This window comes from Carlito syrichta, unplaced genomic scaffold (genome assembly GCF_000164805.1).
Source record: "Carlito syrichta isolate Samal-C Ts95f unplaced genomic scaffold, Tarsius_syrichta-2.0.1 Scaffold138500, whole genome shotgun sequence".
Classification (NCBI taxonomy): Eukaryota; Metazoa; Chordata; class Mammalia; order Primates; family Tarsiidae; genus Carlito; species Carlito syrichta.
The window spans coordinates 80,980-105,285 of NW_007082596.1; the positions used below are offsets into that span (position 1 = coordinate 80,980).

A 24,306-nucleotide genomic window follows, 5' to 3' on the forward strand; every position below is an offset into this window, starting at 1 on the left:
GGTTGTGATGAAGGTATGATATAAGTTTGTTTTAAGAGCATTTATTTTTTAGAATACATATTAAAATACTGACTGATGAAATAATACGATCTTTATCTAGATCTGCTTCAAAATAATTCAGTAGACGGAATGGGAAGTAAAGGGTAAAGATAAAACTGGCCATGAATAGTAACAGAAGTAAGGTGACAGGAACACAGGATTCATCATACTATTCTCTTTAATTCTGTATATATTTAAATCTTCTAATAGTTAAAAAATAACAAAAACAAACCACTCTATAAACAAGCTGGTAAATGATGAATGACAAATCTAAGTGCATTTGGAACATCAGGTATTTTCTGAACTTCAGTACTACTGACACTTAAGGCCAGACAACTCTTTGTTGTGAGAGCCATCCTGAGCATTGTAGGATATTTTAGTAGCATCCTTAGCTTCTACCCTCTAGATGCCAGTAGTACCCACCCAATTCTAACAATGAAAAACATCTCCAGACATTTCCAAAAGTTTCCTGAGGGATTCAAGTATCTTCAGTTGAGAACCACTGTTTTAAACAAACTATACAGATGTTTGACAAACAATGTTAAACCTTATATTCTAGACAAATGAAACTTCGATTAATTTTGGTTTTAGTCTTGAGCCATGAGTTGTATTTATATTTTACCCCAATTTTTAAATGTAGTTTTTCCTTTACCAGTTGGGAAACTTATTAACCTAATGTGCAAATACCCTTTTTCTACATGTCTACAAGTTACATCTACCCACAATGGCTTTTAAAACAGGAAAAGAACATTAACAAATCCACATGAGGAGTCTGGTAGAAGTCCTGTGTATTGCACTATTCCAGTTAACATCATTTAGACATTTAAAGATAAATTATTTACAAATACCTAGCCCGCTGAGCCTCACTCCAACTCTGATCTTGCCATGCTTATAAAATTAAACTAGCCACCGGGCTCAGTGGCTCAGCCTATAATCCCGCGTCTTTGGGAGGCTGAGGTGAGTGGATTGCTTGAGCCGGCGGGTTCAAGACCCGCCTGGGCAGGCGAGACCTCATCTCTGCAATAAATCAAAAAATCAGCCAGGCGTGGTAGCGCATGCCTGTAATTCTGGTTACTTGGAAGGCTGAGGTGGAAGGGTCACCGCAGCCCAGCAGGTCGAGGCTGCGGTGGCCAGGAGTGGCCACTGCACTCCAGTCTGGGTGACAGAGTGAGACTCCAACTCAAAAAATAAATAAATAAATAAGTAACCATTTGTTTTATTGGAGTTCAATTAAGAAAAAAGAAAAGAAACTCTACTATTGAAAATCAGTGCCACTTCATTCTCAGTTTCACAGGCTCTCGTGTGAACAAAAATCTCTAGATACACAGATACAGGAATAGTCCTATGTTGCCTGGTTAGTGATTCAATTCTGAATAAGATAGCATATTTAATTAAAAATTAGGCCAAAAGAACTGTGTTTTTTTAGCCTCTTGCCTCATTAACTATAATCAGAAGGACTTTAGTTTTTCAGTAGTTGTTGCTATTGTAGTTTCTGGATTCAATAAATTTAAAAATTTATTCATATTCAACTCTGGGAATTTCACTTAATTCTCCCAAATCAAACTTGTACAATAACATAAAAATTACCTTCTATTTATAAAATACTAAAATTAACTAAGGTCTTTCTTTCATTACCAAAAAAATAAAAACTCTTAACATACATTGGATTCCTAAATTCACAACCAAGAAGGATACAACTTAAAAATTACTACTATAAAAGTAAAATCAAACTATAAAATCTCACTCATAAAGACATCACAGTAATAAAACTATCATATAGTTCATAGACATCTAACATGCTCATTTAAAATTCAAGTTCTTTCTAGGCAACAGAAAATTCTAAATCAAAGGTGACTTATTTATCTCTGAATATCTTCTTTAGGATATTTAGAGTTGTCCAACAATTCAAAACACATACAATTAGAGAAAAAAACCAAAAGTAACATTAAGACCTCCCTTTTTCAATGTGTCTTTAAAAAAAAAAAATCTTAATTGGTAAAAACAGTCAGATCCACCAATTTAGCCCTCAGCAATTCAAGTCCTTATTAAGCTCCCACAGATGGGAATGTCTTTGGACAAAATTGCAATATTTTGTCTATCTTAAATTTGCTAGAGTTTGACTTATTCTAAATAATTTTGCACTACACTAAAAGAAGTGTGATTTAAATATATTTTTAGTAATGAATTTGAAGTTAACTAAGACAAAGCAAGCCATCCTTCATACCACATGTACAGACAGATACTTGGCTAAGATTCCAATGACAGTAAGAAATGTTTACTTCCCTTTTATAAGAATATATTCTAAGTTAAATTGAGCATACATACACACATACAGTTATAAACAAGCACTATCAACTCTTCAAATATCCACATTACGTTCAAGAAACAATAAGACTAAAAAAATGCTAACTCAGGTTGGGCATGGTGGCTCATACCTATAATGCCAGCACTTTGGGGGGCTGACATAGGAGGATCACTTGAGGCCAGGAGTTTGAGACCAGCCTGGGCAACTTGGTGAGACCGCATCTCTACAATAAATAAATCAAAAAATTAGCCAGGTTTGGTGATGCACACCTGTAGTCCCAGCTACTTGGATGGCTGAGGCAGAAAGATCACCTGAGCCTAGGAGGTCAAGGCTGCAGTGAGTTATGATTATACCACTGCATTCCAGCATGGGCAACAGAGTAAGAGCCTGACAAAAAAAAAAAAGCTAACCAGTTATGACAAAACAACAACAAAAAAGGCCTCTGAGTGTCACAGAGACCAGGAAAGACTCTGACCTAGCGAATCAAATCTATATACCCCTTTCTTCAACTTCCCTAGGATGATTCTTGGGTGAACCCAACTTGGCTCCCAACAACATGGTATAGTGACAACTGCTATTCATCTTCTACCTCTTCTAGTGGAAATATTTTAGTTTCCTGCTATTTTCACCACAGTAGCAGGAGACTCAACTCTTATCTTCACCTAGGACTATCCCTAGAATATTGAGGGATCACAGAAAAACAAGAAATGCTTCAAGTTGTCTCTGTCTAGTTTTTATTTTTAATCAGAAAAGTCTTAGGTAAATATCAAATTTTAAGAATCCATCTGAAGATATATAAGAATTATTTCTAGGACATTAATTTTTAAGTAAAATATTGTTCAGGTTTAGCTCTGTTACCTCTGCTTCTACATCCACATTTTGCTTCAAAAGTAACTTCAAAATGTCAACATGTCCATTCTGACTAGCAGCTTGCATGGCTGTGTGGCCAGCACATTGTCCATTTACCTAAATTTAAAAAAAAAAAAAAAAGAATGAATGAATGTCAAAAATCAGAAAGAGTCAATATATACATATAGTATAGGTTTAAATCTGCAATACTGTATGAGTCTATAAGAATAATTTTAGTTGATGTACCATATATCATAGTACTGATAACCAGAGACTTTAATTTAAAGAAGAGCAAGCAATTTTTAAAAAACAAAAGTCCAATGATTCAAAAATTTATGAAAGAACTGTTCAGTCAATCTGCAAAGTCAAAAGAAGAAAGGAAGGGAAAGAGGAAGGAAAGGAAGAAGTTTTATATACATACTTTTAAAATTATTAAGTTTCAGAGTCCACGGTTCAATGAAAAAAGCACTGAGATGAACAGAAAACTTTTGGAAAAGATAGACATTGGGAGTTCCAGCAAAAGTAAATTCAATGAAACAAATATACCAAATACCAATTATAGTCAAACTTTCATGAAGGATATAAAAATGAGTTCGCAAGGTGGCTAGATACAGCTATTATGTTACAAAGCAGTAAAGTCCAAAAAATTTCCTTCACTTCAGATGTTTTGTAGATAGTAACTTACCCATGGACATACCCAAGCCCAAGAGCAATTCCTTAATTCAATCCCTTAACTTCCATCCATAAAACCATAAAAGACAGTTAAAGATGGTAGCCTAGTCACACATTTATATCTATCTTTCCTGAGACCACACTAAAATAATAGTAAAACAATTTAAAATATAATAATCCAAAAGGATAAAAGGAGAACTAACATTGGAAAACAAGAAAAAGGCAACACATTTGTGAAAAAGAGAAAACAGATGGAAAAGCATTAATTGACTTTATAAGAAGAGGAAGTCAAAGCATAAAGGGCACAGGGAACCGCAGACAAACATTAACGGGCTAAAAGAATATAGTCTGATGTGCAACGGCCGTACTCCAACCCTATTCCTCAAACTCAGGGACAGAGCACTAGTAGCTTGCATCTCATTTCTAGAAAGGAAAAAGGAAGTTTCTTGCCCTGAACAACTAAACAGCCATAGAGAACAGATTCCTACACGATGGCATTTGGAAATTTTCAAAAGCTCAAAATGCCCGATCACCCTAATACAAAGTTAGTTAACAAGTACTGTCGAGGTGAAGAAAGCTACCAATCAGTTTTATAATATCTTATTCATAATGTCCATATGAAAGGACAGCCAAAGATCAGAGATTTGAGGAAGACCTCAAATACAAAAACAGGCAAAATTAAAAAGAAACAGAAATAACTCTGGAAGAAAGAAAGAGTTAAAAAAAAAACTTTGGGAAAAAGTTTTCAACTAGAGATATTGAAGAATACTTTTAATCTAGAAATCAGAGGAATGCTAGGAAAAACAGGAAAACTAAGGTGAAAAATTTCCACTAGAAGAGGTGGAGGATGGGTAGACAAGAGACCAACACTTTTCTGTCCTATAAGACTTTTAAAAAGTATATCCTTCTTATATTCATGTTTTTAAATTAAAGGGTGGGTTGCATTTATTTTCATCACCTCCTGACATATTACTAGAGTAAGGATGTTTTTTTAAAGCCTCAACCTACAAGGATAATTAGAACTAGAAAAAAATAGAATACACAAAGATAAGCTCAAACACACACACACACACATATACACTGGAAACTGGAAAGCGGATCAACAAGTAGAACTGACTTGGCAAACCAAAGAAAGCAGACATAAGCCAGCCATGAGAAAAACTTAGAAGCAATCCTTTTACCAAAGATCCCCAAAAGCTCAGAATTGGTGAATAGATATCTCTGGAAATGGGGATAACTATGGTGGTGGGTGCTAAACACAAAAGCATTGGTTCAAAGTTCCCTTAAAAAGCGTTCCAATCTCTGGATTCTTCCACACTGCACAGCTATATACAACTATAATATTATAAAGTTGACCAGGCACAATGGCTCATACCTATGATCCCAGCACTTTGGGAGGTGGAGGTGAGAGGATTGTCTGAGCTCAGGGGTTTGACACCAACCAGAGCAACTTGGCACGACTTCATCTCTACAATAAATAAAAAAAATTAGCTGGGCATGGTAGCGCACACCTGTAGTTCCAGCTACTTGGAAGGCTGCGGCAAAGGATCACCTAAGCCCAGCAGGTGGAGGCTGTGGTAGGTGTGAGCGTATGACTGCACTCCAACCTGGTCAACAGAATTAAACTCTGACTCAAAAAACAAATAAATAGATAAATAAATGTTATATTTTCTATCCTTATACAAATAGAAACCTGAAAGTTTGTTCCTGGAAAGACTAGAATTTTTAGCCTACGGAAACTAGGCACTGTGAAAGGCGAGGCACAGCACTAAAAATTGAAGTTTTATGTGAATAATTACAAGTTGAATGTTGAGAAGCCAAGTTCTCTTCCCTTATTATTGAATGTTAGTCAATATTCAAAAGACTGGCAGCCAGGTTGATACCGTCGAAGCAAGAGAAACAAGAGGCCTCTCTGGGTAGTCAGACCAGCCCAGGGGAAAAGACACAATGAATGACCAATGCCAGGAGTAACCCAAAGAAGCATTCCATCAGATCGCCCCAGACTGAAGTAGAGAGTTGACAGACCCATTCACAGACACAGTAGCTTTCAAATAAGACCTTTTATTGTCCACTCTCATAGGTAAATAAACAATCCAAGATCAACAGACATCTAAGGAATGGGCTCTGACATGAAAAACAGAGGTCAAGTCAAACAGAAATGAGCAACTTAGAGAAGACAAAAACTTAATCAGAGACAAGAAAAGGTAAAGAAAAAAAGTCTATCAATAGTATACTCAGTAAGGAAAGATGATATTGTATTCTCTTTAAACACCATCATACTACCATAAAAAGGAATGTGAAAAGACCAACCAAAGAAAAGGCTTGAAATTCTAAACTGATGGGATAATGCAAACCTCAAAAGGAGAAAAAAAGGAAGATTAAGTTAAGGAACCTCTCCAAAAGGGGGTGGAGAAGAAAAAAACAGACAAAAAAAAGAACATTCAAGGAATAGTCCGGAATCAGGGAAAATAGAAAAAAAGAAAATCACCAATAAAATAACTGTAGAAAGTTTTGCAGATATGAAAGACATCACTTCCAGATTTGAAAGGTCAAGCATCTAAAGCAACAGGTGAAAACAGATACACAATAAGGCACATAATTATGCAAGCTCAGAACATTGACAAAAAAAGAAATTCTCATGCTTAAGAGAAAAACAAAGTTCACATGTAGGGTCAGAAATCAGAATGGCTTAAGTTTTTCAATGGTAATTCTGGAATTATTCTGAAGAAAAATAATTTCTAACCTAGAATTCTATTCCCATATAAAACTTAATCATGAGACTTAAAAAAAAATCAGACCTTAAATATCTACTTCCTATACATCCCTTCTCAGAAGCTAGTAGAAACTATACTTCTAAAAGAGAGAATAAATGTGGAAATAGGGGATACAGAAAACAATAAATGCAACACGGGAGAGAGGAGAGGGACGATGAGTAAGAACACACTCCAAATGGGTATGAAGTGTACAGGGCTCCCTGTGTGCACAGAACACGCAGAAGGCACTAAAAAACTTCTCCCAAAAGATGAAAGGAACACCTATCTGATGAGCCTAAATGTCTTGGGAGATTAGACAAATAGAGATGAGTTTGGAAAAAAATTAATTGTAAAAATACAGATTATGAACAAATATAAAAATTATGTGTAAGGTGTATAGGACTGGGAAAGACCACAGGTCAACTTTTAGGAATAAAAGAAACAGTCTACACGTTAAAAGGGGTGTGGACTACGTGAGTATATGCATTTGTCAAAACTGGTTGATCCACATACTTCGCTGTATTATATCTCAGTTTTTTAAAAAGGACAACTATGAATTCCAATGAAAAGAAAAGTTGTGTAGGAAAACAAAACCTAATACACTCTACAGCTCAGTTATGAATGTCACTTGCATGAAAACAAAATTACAATACAATCTAACCACTCGAAGAAGCTGGAAAGCGTGTCTGGTTAGGATGGGATGAAGGTGGTTAAGAAAAAGCTAAATCCTTACCTTCCATAGTAAGATATCGAAAGAAAGAGAGAAGGGGCGGGGAAGGGGAGGGAGAAAACCAAGACATAACAACAGAGGTATGTTACTGGAAGATTCAGAGATTCAAATACGAAGAATGTTAGCTAAAAGACCTAAGAATAGTCACTTCTGAAGAACAGGAAAACAGGGATGAGAAGGAGAGGGTGTTGTTTTTCCTAATAGACCTTACAGAACTATTTTTCACTTTAAAATTTTTAGTATGTATGACACAAAAAATAAATTAATTAAATGAAGAAAAAAATTAAGTATAACAAAAATCAAATCTGCTTGACTAAATATAAAGGAAGTCTGACTATTTCAAACAAAAAATATTTGGTATTTCAATATCTGAAGCAAACTATTTGTAATATATCTCACAACCAATCAACAAATTGCTGTATTGTGTTACTACAACTGATATCTCTAATAAAGCTCAAATGTCATATGAGCTTATAGGGGAAATAAGACATGAATACAATACTGCTATTAATCTATGTCAGACTGTCTCATATACTTAAATACAAACATACAAAAAAGTAGCAACAAAAGCCTTTATAACCCAATGAGAATAATTCAAATTGCCACTCCAACCACAGTATCTTGACTGACATTGAACATAATATTGCTGCCATAGTATCAATCACAAAGCCAAAGTACAATAAGGAAGCCAGAATCAAAACTGCCCACTTAAAAGATGGCTTGTGGCCAGGCACGGTGGCTCAGACTGTAATCCCAGCACTTTGGGAGGCCAAGGCGAGAGGACTGCCTGAGCCCAGGGGTTCGAGACCAGCCTGGGCAACTTGGTGAGACCTCGTCTCTACAATAAATCACAAAAATTAGCAGGATGTGGTGGCGTATGTCTGTAGTTCCAGCTACTTGGAAGGCTGAGGCAGAAGGATCGCCCTAAGCCCAGCAGGTCGAGGCTGCGGTGGCCATAAGCGTGCCACTGCACTCCAGTCTGGGCAACAGAGTAAGACTCCAACAGACACAAAAAAATAAAGATGGCTTGTGTGAATGGCAAAACCACAGCATAATCTAGGAAGAGTCATACAACACATGGCCTCTAATTCATCTGCCTTATAAAGTGTAAAATAGTCAACTTTCATGAGGTGGGGAGCAGGAGGGAGAGGTTAGAGTAAATGTTTCAAAAAGAGGGATATTTACTAAAATATATTTAAAAGATATCATAAAATGATATTTATATGAAAAAAATTACTGAATTACCCAAAAGGACACTGATCACCTAAATGCCTAAATCTAAGTTTTGTCAACCATAAAATCTAAAATGTCAAATAAGAAAATGTCAATATTTTTTGGAAATGCAAACTGAAGAATGATGCCTGATGTCTGCTTTAAAACACCTCAGAAAAAAACCAAAAGAATGAATAAATGAAGCACGCATAATGAAATCTTAATAATTGCTGAAGATAAAGTTCATTATACTATTCTACTTTTGTATGTGCTTCCAAACACTTTTTAAAATACTCACATCCACATCTGGTCTTTTTAGCAAATCTTCCACTTTAGCAACATCTCCGTTGGCAGCAGCCTTAACTAATTCTTCATTGAGGTCACCAGACTCTTGGGTTTCAAATAATTTCTTTAAGAGTTGTGAGAGTCTTTCTGTAAAGCAACAAATAAAGCCTCTGATATAGAAGAATCTCAAACCTTAACTACTAAACAACAAATGATTACACATATTCCTATAATCTTCACCTATTTTATTTATATTATTGTTATTTCTTCTACTATGCTACAGATGATGACCCATGAAAGTTATAATCATTACTGCATCAAGCTAAGTTAAATTCACGTATTACAAATTTTCTCCAATTCATGTATTTCAAACTATAATTTTTGAAAAAGTAAAGAGTAACATACTAGTAATAATTCAAGATTTAGAAATCATGCCAAAGATGTTATGAATGAACACACTCCTTTCAGGTTTCAAGCACACCACAGTGACCCTCAGCGCTCAATACTACAGACCTTAGAATAATAATTCAACAGAGCAGTGACTATGATTCAAAAGTAACATATTCTCTGTGATATCTGGGGACATATTTTAGGGACAAACCAATTTTATTTCAGTTGAAAATGGACATTTAAATGTTAAAAATATACTTCAGTCAGTGTCGATTGGTTTTGACAAAAACAAGAATGAACCAGGGATGAATATACCAAGACACTTTCATAAGATTTTTTTTTTCTAAACAGTATCACTCGAAGCTACCAAATTCTACTCCTTAATTCTTGGGGCACTTATTGGAAAGCAGAGAAACCACAAAGTGGGGCAAGGGATAAATCACAAAGTGGGCCAAGTCCACGTGTTTGAGTAGAGACTATAAACCTCCCTTCAGTCTTTTACTTTGCATGTAGTCTGCCTACTGTGATGCCATCTAATCTCAAGGTAAAAATAGACCTACCTGATTTAAACTTTAAGCACACTAGCAAATTACTGCAGGAAAGAAAAGACAAAAAGCAGAGGAAGTAATAAGTAGTACAAAAATGTAACTGGAGGTCTCCTAATGTTTCCTTTTGTTTCTTACTATACACAATTACAGTCTACCTTCTTTTACAGATGACAATGTGCATACAGTAACGTAATATGCAGTAGAATGAAGTGAACTTATGCAAATAAAGCTGGAGCATAGGAAGGAAAGACTTTGGAAATGAATCTCCCCAAGCATCCAGTATACTCACATTTTAACATAGTTTTCTATTCATTATGACATATGTAAGAATTCTTATTAAATGGTAAGAGAAAGATATATAGCTGATATACAAGAAGAAAGCCATCTGCAGGCAATCGTGTTGGAAATAAAATAAGCCGTCTAAGAAACTGATGGTTCTTTGGCAGAAAACAAAAATTCCGACTAAAGAGTACGATGTGAATTTCAGTTATCTCAGATTTGATGGAAAGAATACTCTGATATACACAAGAAAAGGCACATGCTTATGGAACACTTCCAGGGAGTACCTTAGCCAGAATAAGTGTTGCTCATCACATAAAGGAAGAAAAAACTTTAGTGGACGTTTAAAAGGTGATCCAACATTCAAGTGGGGCTGTATAATCTAGAAGAAAGCCAAGCATACATATAACACTATCCGGATATGAGAATTGGGGAATTAGCAAAGGTTTTCATGTAAATTATATTACTTTTAAAGAAACACAATACAAAACATACCACCAGATGCATTGCTGATGGCCGATCCGGCAGATGCCACCTTGGAAACTGCTGCGGGATTATATGTCCAAGATGTACCACAAACTTCCACCTTTAAATCGCTGTCTGAATAAATCTGTTGTACTCGGCCAACTTTACCTAAAGTCTTGAAAAAAACTTAGGTTCATGTTTCCAAGTCTAAAGCATATACCATAAAATCAACTACCAGTTCTTATATGTTTAATGTATTAATTTTCCTTGCTCCTAATGAAAAAGCTTTTAAAGGATAATCATATTCAAATGTATTATTTATTTACTTATTTTATTCTGAGTTAGGGTCTCACACTGACACCAAGGTTGAAGTGCAGTGGCAAAATCACAGCTCACCACAGCCTTGACCTTCTGGCTGAGGCAATCCTCCCACCTCAGCCTCCCAAGTAGCTGGGACTACAGACCCATGCCACCATGCCTGGCTAATTTTTTCATTTTTTCCAGATATAAGGTCTCAAAAAATGTTGCCTAGGCTGGTCTCAAACTCCTGGGCTTGAGCAGTCCTCCTGCCTCGGCCTCCCACAGTGCTGGGAGGTATAAGCCATAGCATTCAACCTTAAGTAGGTTATTTATTAGTAATAAACTTTAAAGAATATCATTAAAAATTATTTTAATAAATAAAACTCCTATTTTCTCTAAGAATACAAAAGACAAATCATGGTAAGTCTATTTTATGCATAAAAGTTCATAAAAATTGTTTTTACATATATTCAACCTTCCTTTTTTAATTCTGAAAGATACATACTAAGAACTTTCAACTCAATAGTCCAAAAGTCATCATCAGTATAGCCTAAAAAAAGAAAATCTGATTTCTAGGTCAAAAGGGCTCAAGTTTACATCTATGTTTAAACCTTTTTTTAGAATCACCCTTGATTCTAAAAACAAGAGTGTAGAAATAACATGTATACTAAAGATATGGAATCAGAAGGGTGGTCACATCAGCAGCAGTGGAAACTCTTACCATGTGGCAGACACTGTTCTTAGAGCTTTAAATGTATTGACTCACCAAATATGTATAACCTTGAAATTCAAGTGCTATTATTAGCCCTACTTCCCTCTTGGGTCTAAAATCTATTCAATAGGACAGCAGATAACAATATTAGAAAATCAGTGAAGAACAGTGATTATATCTGACAACCTCCTAACAAAGAGAGGCAACTAACTGCCCTTGAATGTTTTCTCCTTTGACTTCACTACAACATTGGACCCCAACTTCTTGAAACAATTCCCTTGATTTCTGGATGACAGTCTGATCTTTCTGCCAGTTCCTTCCCTTTCTCCACTGACCAGTTCCTTTTTCTTCCTCAGATTCCTAAATCTGTTCATTTTCTCAAAATTTTATTCCTTAGGTTTTTGCTCTATTGATTGAAAATTCAATCTTCTTTGACAACTATCATCTTTTTTTCAAAAACACCAAAATTACCCTTCATCCCCCCCATGCATCAACATATACAAAAGTAGATAGTAGTATACAGTATTCAGTCCTCGTGTACCCACCACCAGTTGCAACAATTATCAGCTCACAGCCAATCTTGTCTCATTTATTCCCTACACACTCTAGCTGCCCATATTATTTCAGTATGCATCTCTAAACAATAAGAACTCTTTTTAAACTATCTACAATATGATTTATCACCTGTTAACCCAAACTCATTGATAATTCTATATAATAAAATTCTAGTGCTCAAATTTTCAACTGCACCATAAATGATCAATTTTTTTAGTTTGTTTAAATCAAGATCCAAATAAAGTTCACATTTTTTTTTTTTTGCAAGTTACTTGTTGAAGAAGCAGAGTTATTTGTGCTATGAAGTTTCTTACAATCTGAATTTTGCTACTTGGTGTAGTTTAATAGGTTCATCTGTCTTCTGTATGTGAGCAGTGAGAACTCCCTCAAGTTGGCTGCTAGGTCCTTTCAAGATGAACCTAGAACTCTTTGATACTGTCCATGTTATCTGGTATGAGGTTCATCTTGTTCATTTCCTGCCAAAGTGCTAGAATTAGTCATTTTCCAAAAAAAAGCCTTGGTTCTTTACTGAGGGAAAGGCTGTTTGAAAACCATAAAGTGGGTATAAAGTTTAGCTGTTACTAGAATGTTCACTGTTCTGAAGTCTTTTTTCGTGAATACAGCTAGGAAATAGGGGGTTTTGTTTTGCTTTTAAAGATAAAATAAACTCTGAGTTCAATCACTCTTCCAATTCAAATTCAAGGCTACAGAATTCAAATCCAATTCGAATTCAAGGCTACCTCATCTCTATAACATTGATATCTCCTTTTCCTACTCTGATAATTCTTGTTCACAAGGTCATTTAGGATAACAGAACTAGAATAATCATATAAGTACTCACTTGTTCTTTTGGCTACATACAACAATCTCAGAATAACAGTATCAACACTACCACATACAACAAAATTTCTGAAAGTAGTTAAATATTTTCCTTCCATGCAATTCTTTAAGCTATATTCTTCCTATAAACATATAAAGAAAAATTACTGTATTGAAAAATCACTTGGAATTTCCTCTTGCGTGATTAGTTTTATTTCATTTTCCACATTAGTAGTTTCCTTTAAATTTAATTTTTACAATTATATAACATGTGTGTGGTTTCAAATCAAATCAAACCTATAAAACCAGACATAGTCAAATATATCTCCCTTCTAATCTGTCTTATTCTCTATATCCTATATACCTATATATACCTATATCCTATTTCCTTTTTATATAGGAGTAAATGCTGTAAAATAAATCATGAGTTCAAACACTCTCCCCTTCAAATTCAAGACTATAGGGTTTTATGTAGGAATAAACCTTATAAAAATCCTTTATAAATCTGATATATTATATCCTATGCTATTTTTTATATACCCAATATTCTATTCTTTTTATATAGGTAATACCTTTTTTAAAACTTCATCATGTATCTTTCCATTGTTTTCTTTTTTTCTTTCTTTTCTTTTTATTTTTATTTTTAGAGACAGGGACTCACTCACGCCGTCACCTAGGCTGGAGTGCAGTGGCACCGTCACAGCTCACTGCAGCCTCAAACTCTGAGACTCAAGAGATTCTTCCACCACAGTGTCAGGTACACATTATAATATACGACTATTATTTTTTATTGCTTTCTTTTTTTTTTATTGCAAACTTTTAATATAAAGTTTGGATTGCCCTAATAGTTATGTTTACAGTAATACCTTTACATATACATATTTTTTCCTTCTTTTAAATATACATACATATAGTCTATTGATTCCCTAGTATGTGCAATATCGAAATTAATCATTCAAATGCCCTTACCCTCTCTCCCCTAATATTTTGATCTAAAAGAATAGTATTTATTCGCAGTTAAAATAACTAAAAGGCAGCCAGGTTCAGTGGCTCAGCCTATAATCCCAGCACTTTGAGAGGCAGAGGCAAGTGGATTGTCTGAGCCCACGGGTTTGAGACCTGCCTGGGCAACTTGGTGAGACCTCAAAATAAAAAATTAGCCGGGCGTGGTAGCGTGTGCCTGTAGTTCCAGTTACTTGGAAGGCTGAGGCAGAAGGATCTCCAGAACCCAGCAGGTCAAGGCTACGGTGGCCGGGAGCATGCCACTGCACTCCAGTCTGGGTGACAGAGTGAGACTCCAACTCAAAAATAATAATAATAACTAAAATGCAAACAGCTTCTTAAACATGTTCTCTCTATTCCTACCCTATTTTGTTTTTTAATATTTTTTTCATTTAAATTTTTTTTAATATAGAGGCATAGTCTTGCTACATTACCCAGGTTGATCTTGAACTCCTGACCTCAAACAATCTTTCCACCTTGGCCTCCCAAAGGGTTGAGATTATAGGAGTGAGACACAACACCTAGCTCCACCTCATTTTTCTCAGCCTTTATAACCACTATTTAATCTTAGCCCAACAGATAAATATATATTTCTTGATCACCAGTCCTTCAGTTGATATTTCTATGATAATTATGGTTACCTGAAACTCATTCTCTAGGTTACTTAGAAAGGGTTCATGGGGACAAGATTCCATAAATCCTTACATATATACTTTTTGGTTTTTGAGCCAGAGTCTCATTCTGTCACCCAGGCTAGAGTGCAGTGGCACGCTCACCGCCACCACAGCCTCAACCTGCTGGGCTCAGACGATCCTTCTGCCTCAGGCTTCCAAGTAGATGGAACCATAGGTGCAAGCCACCACGCCCAGCTAATTATTTTATTTATTGTAGAGATGAGGTCTCACCAAATTCCCCAGGCTTATCTCAAGTCCCTGGGCTCAGGCAATCCTCTTGTCCCAGGCTCCCAAAGTGGTGGCTTACAGGGGTGAGCTACTGCGCCCAGCTGAACCCTTACATATGTATAGTAGTCTGTAGCCTTGACTCTTGAAAGTCAGTTTGATTACATATAAAATCTTCCCCTTAAATTTTCTTTCCTTGAGTATCTTAAATAAATGTCATTTCACTGTTTTAAAACAATCAGATTAAATTTTTTCTTAACAGCAAAATTAGTTTCTTTCCTTTAGGACCAATAATTTGGTCTTTTTTTCTTGACAATCAAATAGTTTTTTGTGGTTTTTTTCTTAAAGGTATGGTTATTTCAACAGAACATAGCATTTGATGTTCTGGGCAGCTTTCCCAGGTATACAATGTACTCCTTTAACACTTCATTTCAAATTGTTTTTTTAAGTTCAGGAATTTTTTTTGAAAATTTTAGTATTTGTTTCATTCCATATCTTTGGATTTTGTTTTCTCTTCTTCTAAGAATACCTAACATACTTCATATTGGATATTTCACATTTGTCACTTTTTCTGGAATACTATTTACCTTTTTAGTTTTAAATTTTTCCTACCTTATATTTCTCTTAAGGCATTATCTGTTATATTTATTTGCTGTGTTTCTTCTAGCTTGGTCTCCTCTTCTGAAATGATATTTTATCTTCTTCTTAATCATTTCCTAAGTTCTATCACTTCATTTCTAATTATGATTTATTTTATTCTTCTATATCATATCAAGTTCTTACATTCTTTTAGTTCATTTTGAATTAGTAGATTTTTGTTTTTATCAGTTTTCTGTACATATCTTTCTGATGTACTTTATCTGTAGAGAAGTTATTCTATTCCCTGCTCTCTTTTACAAAAATAACTGCGTATGAGGATTTAACCATGATCCCATCCAGTTTTGTTTTTTTTTTAATATTCCAGAATCTTTATTTTTTATTTATTTTTATTTTTTGAGTCGGAGTCTCACTCTGCCGCCCAGACTGGAGTGCAGTGGCCGCTCCCGGCCACCGCAGCCTCGCCTGCTGGGCTCCAGCGATCCTTCCGCCTCAGCCTTCCGAGTAGCCGGAATTACAGGCATACGCTATCACGCCTAGCTGATTTTTTGATTTATGGTAGAGATGAGGTCTCGCTGCCCAGGCGGGTCTCGAACCCGCGGGCTCAGGCAATCCACTCACCTCAGCCTCCCAAAGGCGCGGGATTACAGGCTGAGCCACCGAGCCCGGCCCCATCCAGTTTTTATCTGGACCTATTCTTTCTCTTGTCCCTAACTGTCTCTGTCTTACTCAATTTTGTTTCTCTTCCCAGCACTTTCTCTTCAAAGTGAGGCTTGTCTTGGAAGGAAGCCTTGGCTCATCAGTTTTAAGAGTCTCTAGGCCCAGGTTGCTCCAGTCCTTTCACACTTTAGCATGGCCCTATTGCTCTCATCCCAAACCGGAATCTGCATGCGCCGGCCCAGGTCCAGCTGCCACTGGGACACGAATATACCACACTAGCCAGTGAACATCTGTTAGCTCTTTTGGAGCTTTCCTGCTCTCAGGTCTATCAGATGCCCCTTAATTTTCTCCACTGCCATACAGAGAGATGTAGACCACTACTTGTCAGTAGTTTATCTCTATTCATTCATATTTTAGGGTACTCTGTCACCTATCTTTGTTATAAACATTTGTAGCTTTTTTGGCTACGCTAATTTAGTTGTCTGCTTTTACCAAGAGGATATGAGAAGATGCAAAATCTACATCACAACTACTGGAATCTTAACCATCCCCTCTGGAATTATCCAGAAGTTTTGTTCACATAGCAGTTTGATATGGCAGAAAGAATACTTAGGTTTTGAAAACAGATCTGGGGTCAAAATTCCAGTTCAGAATCTTATCTCTGATTTCCTCATCTTTAAAATAAGGATGCTATACCACCACCTACTTGTAATATTGCTAAGATAAACAGTCTGCATCTGTGTGTGCATGTGTGTGCACACGTGTGTGTGTGTACATACATGCATACATGTTCAGCAACTACAAAATATGAAATGTATTTAAATGAAAGCACCATAACAACAGAGACTTTTTTTCTGTTTTGTTCATTATTGTAGCCCTGAAGCCTAACAGGCACATTGTATGTGCTAAAACATCTGCTGAGGAAATAAGATACAAAGGACAGATGGATTTATGGAAGGACAGGACAATAGGAATGGCAGGAAGGAGGAACTAGACAGGATGGGAAGAGATTAGACAGGACAGGAGTTGGGGCTAGATAGGAAGAGAAGGAGGTGCTAACCAGGAGACAAGGATGAAACAACCTAGCAGGATGGGGTGATGAGATACCAAGAAGAATGGGAGAAGAGATACATGGGACAGATGGGACACTGAATTGGACTGGAATGGAAGGGACAGACAGGAGAGGAGCTGAGAGACTGGTGAGGCAGAAGAGGGTGGAAGGCAAGGTGGAGAACTCAAGGGGAGGACACAGCAGGGTGGAGGATGGGAGACAGGACAAGACAGCGTGGAAGGGAGCAGGGTGACACAGGATAGCACAGAAGAGGGGACAGAAGAACAGAAGCAAGGGATACAGACAGAGAAAGAGAAGGATGGATGCAAGAAGGACAGAACAAACAAATCTGTTTGCTGTTGCTAAACATCTGATAAAAAAAATTATATAATTTAAAAAATTAAACTGTAGAGGGGCAAAACTACCCTCAGATGGCATACATATGAGCTGCTCAAATCAGGAAAAACTACAGTGGTTCAGAAATGCCAGAGATTGGATGAGCACATACCTATTTCATTCTGGGATTAAGTAATCATGAAAGCCTCTCCTGACATACCACGCTACATTCTCCACAAAAAACATTAACTGGGATGAGCATGGTAGCTCACATCTATAATCTCAGCACTTTGGAAAGCTAAAGCAGAAGGATTGCTTGAACCCAGGAGTTCAAGACCAGCATGGACAATACAGTGACTTCATCTCTACAAAAAAATTTCAAAAAATTAGCCGAGTGTGGCAGTGCATGCCTGTAGTCCCAGTTTCTCAAGAGGCTGAGATGGGAGAAGCATTTGAGTCCAAGAGGCTGAGGCTGCAGTAAGCCGGGATTGCACCAGCCTCGGTGACAGTAAGAACTCAACTCAAAAACACACAAATAAACGTTAACTGGTCAGGTTATACCTATAATCCCAGAGTTTTGGGAGGGGGATGCTTGAGACCAGCCTCGGCAACATAGGAAAACTCCATCTCTACAAAAAAAATGTAAAATCAGTCAGGCATGGTGGTGCACACCTATAGTCCTAGCTACTTGGGAGGCTAAAGTAGGAGGACTGTTTGAGCCCAGGACCTGGAGGCTGCAGTGAGCCATAATAATGCCACTGCACTCCAGCCTGGGTGATACAGTGAGATCCTGGCTCAAAACACACACACACACACACACCCATACCCTTTCTGGACCATCCCAGGATAATGTAACTGAAATAAATTAGAAAAAAAAATAAAAGATGAATATATGGAGAGTACAATTCCAGGAAGGCTTATGCCAATACAATTCCTAAGATTAATTTACTTTCAAAGATGACATAAGCAAAGTATAATTCCTAACGCCTATAATCCAAGCGCTTTAGTAGGAGGCTGAGGTGGGAGGACTGCTTGAGGCCAGGAGTTCAAGATCTGCCTGGGCAACATAGCGAGATCCTGTCTCCACAAAACAATTAGCCAGGTGTAGTGGTGTACACCTGTAGTTCCAGTTACTTGAGAGGCTGAGGTAGAAGAATCACCTAAGCCCACAAGATCAAGGCAGCTACAGTGAGCCATGATTGTGCTGCTACACTCCAGCCTGGGCAACAGAGTGATCCCCTGCCTCAAGAAAAATATATATATATATTCTATATATACTTACTGGAAGCATCGCTTCAGCCCATTCGCCATGTCCTCTTTGTAGAAGTTTAATTCTTTCCAGATCATAACAAACTTGTACAAGGTCACCCACTTGAAACTGTGAGGTGCCTCCTTCTGCACCCTGGGCAGCATCCCCACTTCGGACAATGTTTGCTTTAGTGAGAACAGCAGGATTAAAGGTCCACCTACGAGAGCAAAGCCACACTCACAATGGGTAGCCTGACTTCATTTTAACACAACATTCTTAGTTAAACACTACAGATCAAAAGAATATGGCAATCCTCTGCAATTATATCCTGAAAGATTTCTATTTCCTTTTTATAATTTTATTACACAAGTCTTGGAAAAAAGTAATTCATCATCTCCCCATCCTAACATAAGTATTAATGTATTAACATTTTAGTATATTTATTCTCCCCTGCATGTGTTTAAAAATCTTTATAAAAGTAATGCATGATCATTGTTAAAAACTCAAAACATTTCAGAAACACATTAAATAAAATTCATTTCACATAAACACCCTGGATCCCATGCCACTAGAAACCACTACTAATGTCCTATTATGTATCCTTACAGACCTTCTATCAATATGTTGAGTGGCATAATGTAGAGAGTTTTTTCCATAATTGAATCCCGTGTGTGTGTGTGTGTGTGTGTGTGTATTTCTGTGGCTTATTTTTTTCTCAGATAATGCATCTTGGAAGTTTTTTTGATGTCACATACAGATCTATGTAATTCAATTAAACTGCTACAGAGTATTCTATGACTTGGATATATACCAATGTACTTAACTATTCTCCTACTGACTATATTTGAAGTACTATCAGATTTTTACTAGTACATATAACACTATAAAAAACATTCCTGTATGTACATCTTTGGGCACATAAGGTTAGTATTTTACCAGAGCTTCTTCAAAAACTACCTGATCAAAATATATATTTGTTTACAATTCTGACAGAATCAAACTGTTCTATAAAGAGTGTAACATTTCCCCACACCACTGCCAATTCCACAGATAAAAATAGTACCTAGTTTTAATTCCCCATGCATGAGTATTTAACGTAACTGTAATCATCATAGCAAACAAATTTGGATTCTGACTTATTTTACATAAGCATTTTCCATGCTGTTTCAGAACCATCACTGTAATGACTACTTAATATCCCATCAGATAGAGGTACAACAATGGATAACATAACACTTTCCCCGATCCCACATTGAACTCCAAGAAAAAAAGATTCCCTTGTCAAGCAATTTCTACAATATTGGCATATTACATTCTCTTCTCCTTAATTCAAAAGGTTACTAGCATACAAAAGACTCTGAGAAGTCACACTATATAAAAACCTGTGTACTGTAGTCCTGTAACCATGCAAGTAAGCTTTACTCTCTAAAGCAACCCAAACAGAAAGATGTGCCACACAGTTTTCTCTTCAGCCTTACCAACCCAACAACAGTGCCCTCTACCTCATTCCCAATAATCCAAAGTGTACTAGACCTGCTACAGTGGTTGAACAGAGCAGCATTTACTCAAGCTGCTCCCTCAGCCTAGGGTGCTCTCCCCAGTGACATCTGGTCTATCCTCTAAATTTGCTGCAGGCATAATTTTGTCTCACAAATTTTCTTTAATTTGTCAAATAGAAATGACCACTCTTCTCTTAGGCCCTCGGACCCTAAGTAGTTGCCTATCATATTACTTATAACATTTTATCGCAATTATTTCTCATTTTGTCTTCCCAAACTAAAAAGGAAACTCCTTCAAAGCAGGGGACTACATCTTAATTATCTTTATAATCCTAAGTACAGGGCATAATACAAAATAAGCACTAAATTCTGTCAAATAAAGAACAAAAAAGATTTTCTAGAACTCAAATTCATATTACTATTAACACTCTATGCCCAAGAAAAAATTCTAAATGAGAATTCTACAAGTAATTTGTGCTAACCTAATATTCCCAAACAACAAACAAGAGAATGTTTAACATAAAATGTGTTAGTATTTGCTAATCAGAATTTAAATTTATATCTTTAAGACTTTTTCTTTTTAAAAAAATTGTTAAATAATAATTGTACTTTGTTTCACTTTATTTTTTAGAAACAGGTTCTCACTCTTTCACCCAAGCTGGGTACAGTGGTACAATCAGAGCTCACTGCAGCCTTGACCTCCTGGGCTCATGCAATCCTCTTACCTCGGTCTGGCAGATTTATTTTGTAGAGGTAGAGTCTCACTGTTGCCTAGGTCTCAAACTCCTTGCCTCATGTAAGCCTTCCACCTCTGTCTCCCAAATGTCTGGGATCACAGGCATGGGCCACTGTACCCAGTCTTACTCTTTTTTTTAGTAACAGCTCTATTAAGATATAGTTTGTGTACCATACAATTCACCCACTGTGTAATTTAGTGGTTTCTAGTATTTTCAGTTGTACAACCATCACCACTACTTAATTTCATTTCCATCACCTCATAAAGATAAAACCCATAACTACTAGTAATCACTCCATATTTACGCCCTCTGTTCCACCCATAAATAACCAGTAATATACTTTGTTTCTACTGATTTGCTTATTTTGAACATTTTATACAAAAAAAGTCACACAATATGTGATCTGTGTGACTGGTTTCTTTCACTTAGCATAATGTTTGCAAGATTCATCTAGGTTACTGTATGTGTCAGTACTCTATTCTTTTTTTGGATGAATAATATTTCATTGCATGGATACATCACATTTTGCTTATCCATTCATCAGTTGATGGGCATTTAGGTTGCTTCTACTTTTTGGCTCTTATAAGTAATGCTTTTCTACAGACATTCACATATAGGTTTTAGTGTGGACACATGTTTTCAGTTCTCTGAGGTATATACCTAAAACTGGAACTGCTGGGTCACATAGTAAATCTATGGTTTAACATTTTGAGGAATTCCCAAACAGTGTTTTAAAGCAACTTTACCATTTTACAGTGCCAATAGCAATTTATGAGGGTTCTAGTTTCTCTACAGCCTCACCAACACTTGTTATCTGACTCTTTTATTCTAGCCATTCTAGTGTGTAGAGTGGTATGTCATGGTGGTTTTGTTTTGCATTTCCCTACTAACTAATGATGTAGAGCACAGTTCATGGTTGTTATAAATTGAACTATGTTTCTCCAGAATTCATATGTTGAAGCCATAACTCAACCCCCAATGTAAGACATCTTTACAGAAGTAATTAAGATTAAATGAGGGTACATAGGTGGGGCCCTAATCCAATAGGGCTGGTGATCTTATACGAGTAACAGGCACCACAGATCTCTCGCGCTCCTTGTACACAAAGGGTAGTACTTTGATCTTGAACTTCTAGCCTCCAAAAGTATGAGAAAATAAATTTCTGTTGATTAAGCAATCCAGTCTATAGTATTTTGCTATGGCAGCCGTAGCCAAATAATACAGTGAAGTTATTGGCCACCTACACAGCTTCTTTGGGAAAATGTCTATTCAAATTCTCTGGCCATTTTTCTTTTCTTTTTTTTTGAGTTGGAGTCTCACTCAGTCATCCAGGCTGGAGCGCAGAGGCATGCTCATGGCCACCCCAGTGTCAACCTGCTGGGGTCAGGCGATCCTTCTGCCTCAGCCTTCGAAGAAGCTAGAACCACAGGTGCATGCTACCATGCCCAACTAATTTTTTAATTTATTGTACAGATGAGTCTTACCAAGTTGCCCAGGCTGGTCTTGAACCCGTGGGTTCAGGCAATCCTCTCACCTCGGCCTCCCAAAGTGCTGGGATTACAGGCTTGAACCACAGCACCCAGCGGGCCATTTTTCAATTGGGTTCTCTTTTATTGTTGAATTTTAAGAGTTCCTTTATATTCTAAATACAAGTCCCTTATTAATAATATAATTTGCAGATTTGTTTTTCTCATTCCATGGGTTGTTTTTTCACTTTCTTGATAATCTCCTTTAAAACACAAAAGTTTTTCATTTTTATGAAATCCTATTTCTCCACTTTTTCTTTAGTTGCTTCTGCTTTGGGGGTTGTATCTATGAAAGCACTGTCAAATCCAAGGCCATGAAGATTTATACCTATATTATATTTTTTTTCTAAAAGTTTTCTAGTTTTACCTCTTGCACTTAGGTCTACAATCAATTCTGACGTAATATTTGTATATGGTGTATGGTAGGTGTCCAACTTCATCTTTTTGTTTGTTGATATCCAATTGTCCCAGTAGTATTTGTTCAAAAGACCATTCTTTCCTCCACTGAAGCATCTTAGACCTTTGTCAAAAATCAATTGATCAGCTATGTGCAATGGCACATGCCTGTAATCCCAGCTATTCACAAGGATGAGGCAGGAGAGTTGCTTGAGCCCAGGTCATATGGGCTGTAGCACATCATGATCGTACCTGCAAATACCCCACTGCTCTCTAATCTAGGAAACACAGGGAGACTCCATCTCTTAAAAAACAACTGGCATAAGTGCAAGGGCTTACTTCTGGACTTTCAACTTTATTCCATTGTTCTATATGTCTGACCTTACACCACTAACTCACTGTCTTGATTACCGTAGCTTAGTGGTTAAGTTTTGAAATCAAGAAATGTGAGATCCAACTTTGTTCTTTTTAAAGATTGTTTTGGGGACTCTGGGTCCCTTGAATTTCCATACGAATTTTAAAATCAGTCTGTCAATTTCTGCAAAAAAAAAGGCACCAGAATTTTGGTAAAGACTGCAGTGAATCTATAGATTAGTTTGGGGGAATACTATCTCCTACTATGGGCTTAATTATGTGCCCATCAAAAGCATGCTGAAATTCTAATCTTAGTATCCGTTAATGTGAACTTATTTGTAAATACAGTATTTGCATATATAATCAAGTTAAAATGTTCCCTTGCAAGAAAATCATTGCTGCCTCAATCCAATGGAAGCACTACAAGTAGGGAGAAAAATCACTCAAAGTAGCTAAAGAGAAAGTGAGAAGGCAAGCCTAGCAATCCCAGACCTAGAAACTCTGCTCTTTATCTCAGCCAAAGGAGATGCCAAATCAGGCTGACAGCTCAGCAGCACCTGTTATAGGAGGCACATTCCAATGGTCTTCTGGCCATGAACCCCAAGCAAGCCTTCCCATACAGCTGGGGTATCCCCATTGGGACCCTCTCCTTCTTGTTCAGGACAAGCAGTACTCCAAACATTTGTGAGAGCTAAGACAAACCTGGGCTTAAGGTAAGACCTAGTGCTGAAAAGAAGGATTAAGGGAATTCAAAAAACAGCTGCAAAAAAACCTCTAAGCAAACATACCCAAGAAAGACCAAAACAAGTCAGATAGCAAAGACTGGGGAAAAAAAATAATCTTTCAATATGAAGTCATAGATGTACATACACATACAGAAAAATAAAATAAACAGGGAGCCATGCCCTCCCCAAACAAGGAACCAATGACCAAGATAATGAGAGAGCATTGTATGAGCTCTCAGTTAAGAATTCAAAATAGCAGTTCTAAGGAAACTCAGCTAGCTCCAAGATAACACAGAAAAGAAATTCAGAAATTTATCAAGGAAATTTAACAGAGATAGAAATAATTTTTTAAAATCATACAG

The 24,306-nt window shown here is 36.7% G+C and overlaps 1 protein-coding gene across 1 annotated transcript in view; it reads right to left on the reverse strand.

Annotated features, from left to right (window-relative positions):
• Positions 1 to 24,306, reverse strand: part of MIB1 (mindbomb E3 ubiquitin protein ligase 1) — a 109,682-nt gene that overhangs the window by 63,752 nt on the left and 21,624 nt on the right. The window contains exons 6-9 of the mRNA XM_021708483.1: positions 18,741 to 18,924; positions 10,558 to 10,702; positions 8,859 to 8,992; positions 3,203 to 3,310 (exon numbers count right to left, since the gene is read on the reverse strand). Of these exons, the coding sequence (XP_021564158.1) occupies positions 3,203 to 3,310; positions 8,859 to 8,992; positions 10,558 to 10,702; positions 18,741 to 18,924 (571 nt within the window). The remainder of the gene's footprint in view (positions 1 to 3,202; positions 3,311 to 8,858; positions 8,993 to 10,557; positions 10,703 to 18,740; positions 18,925 to 24,306) is intronic.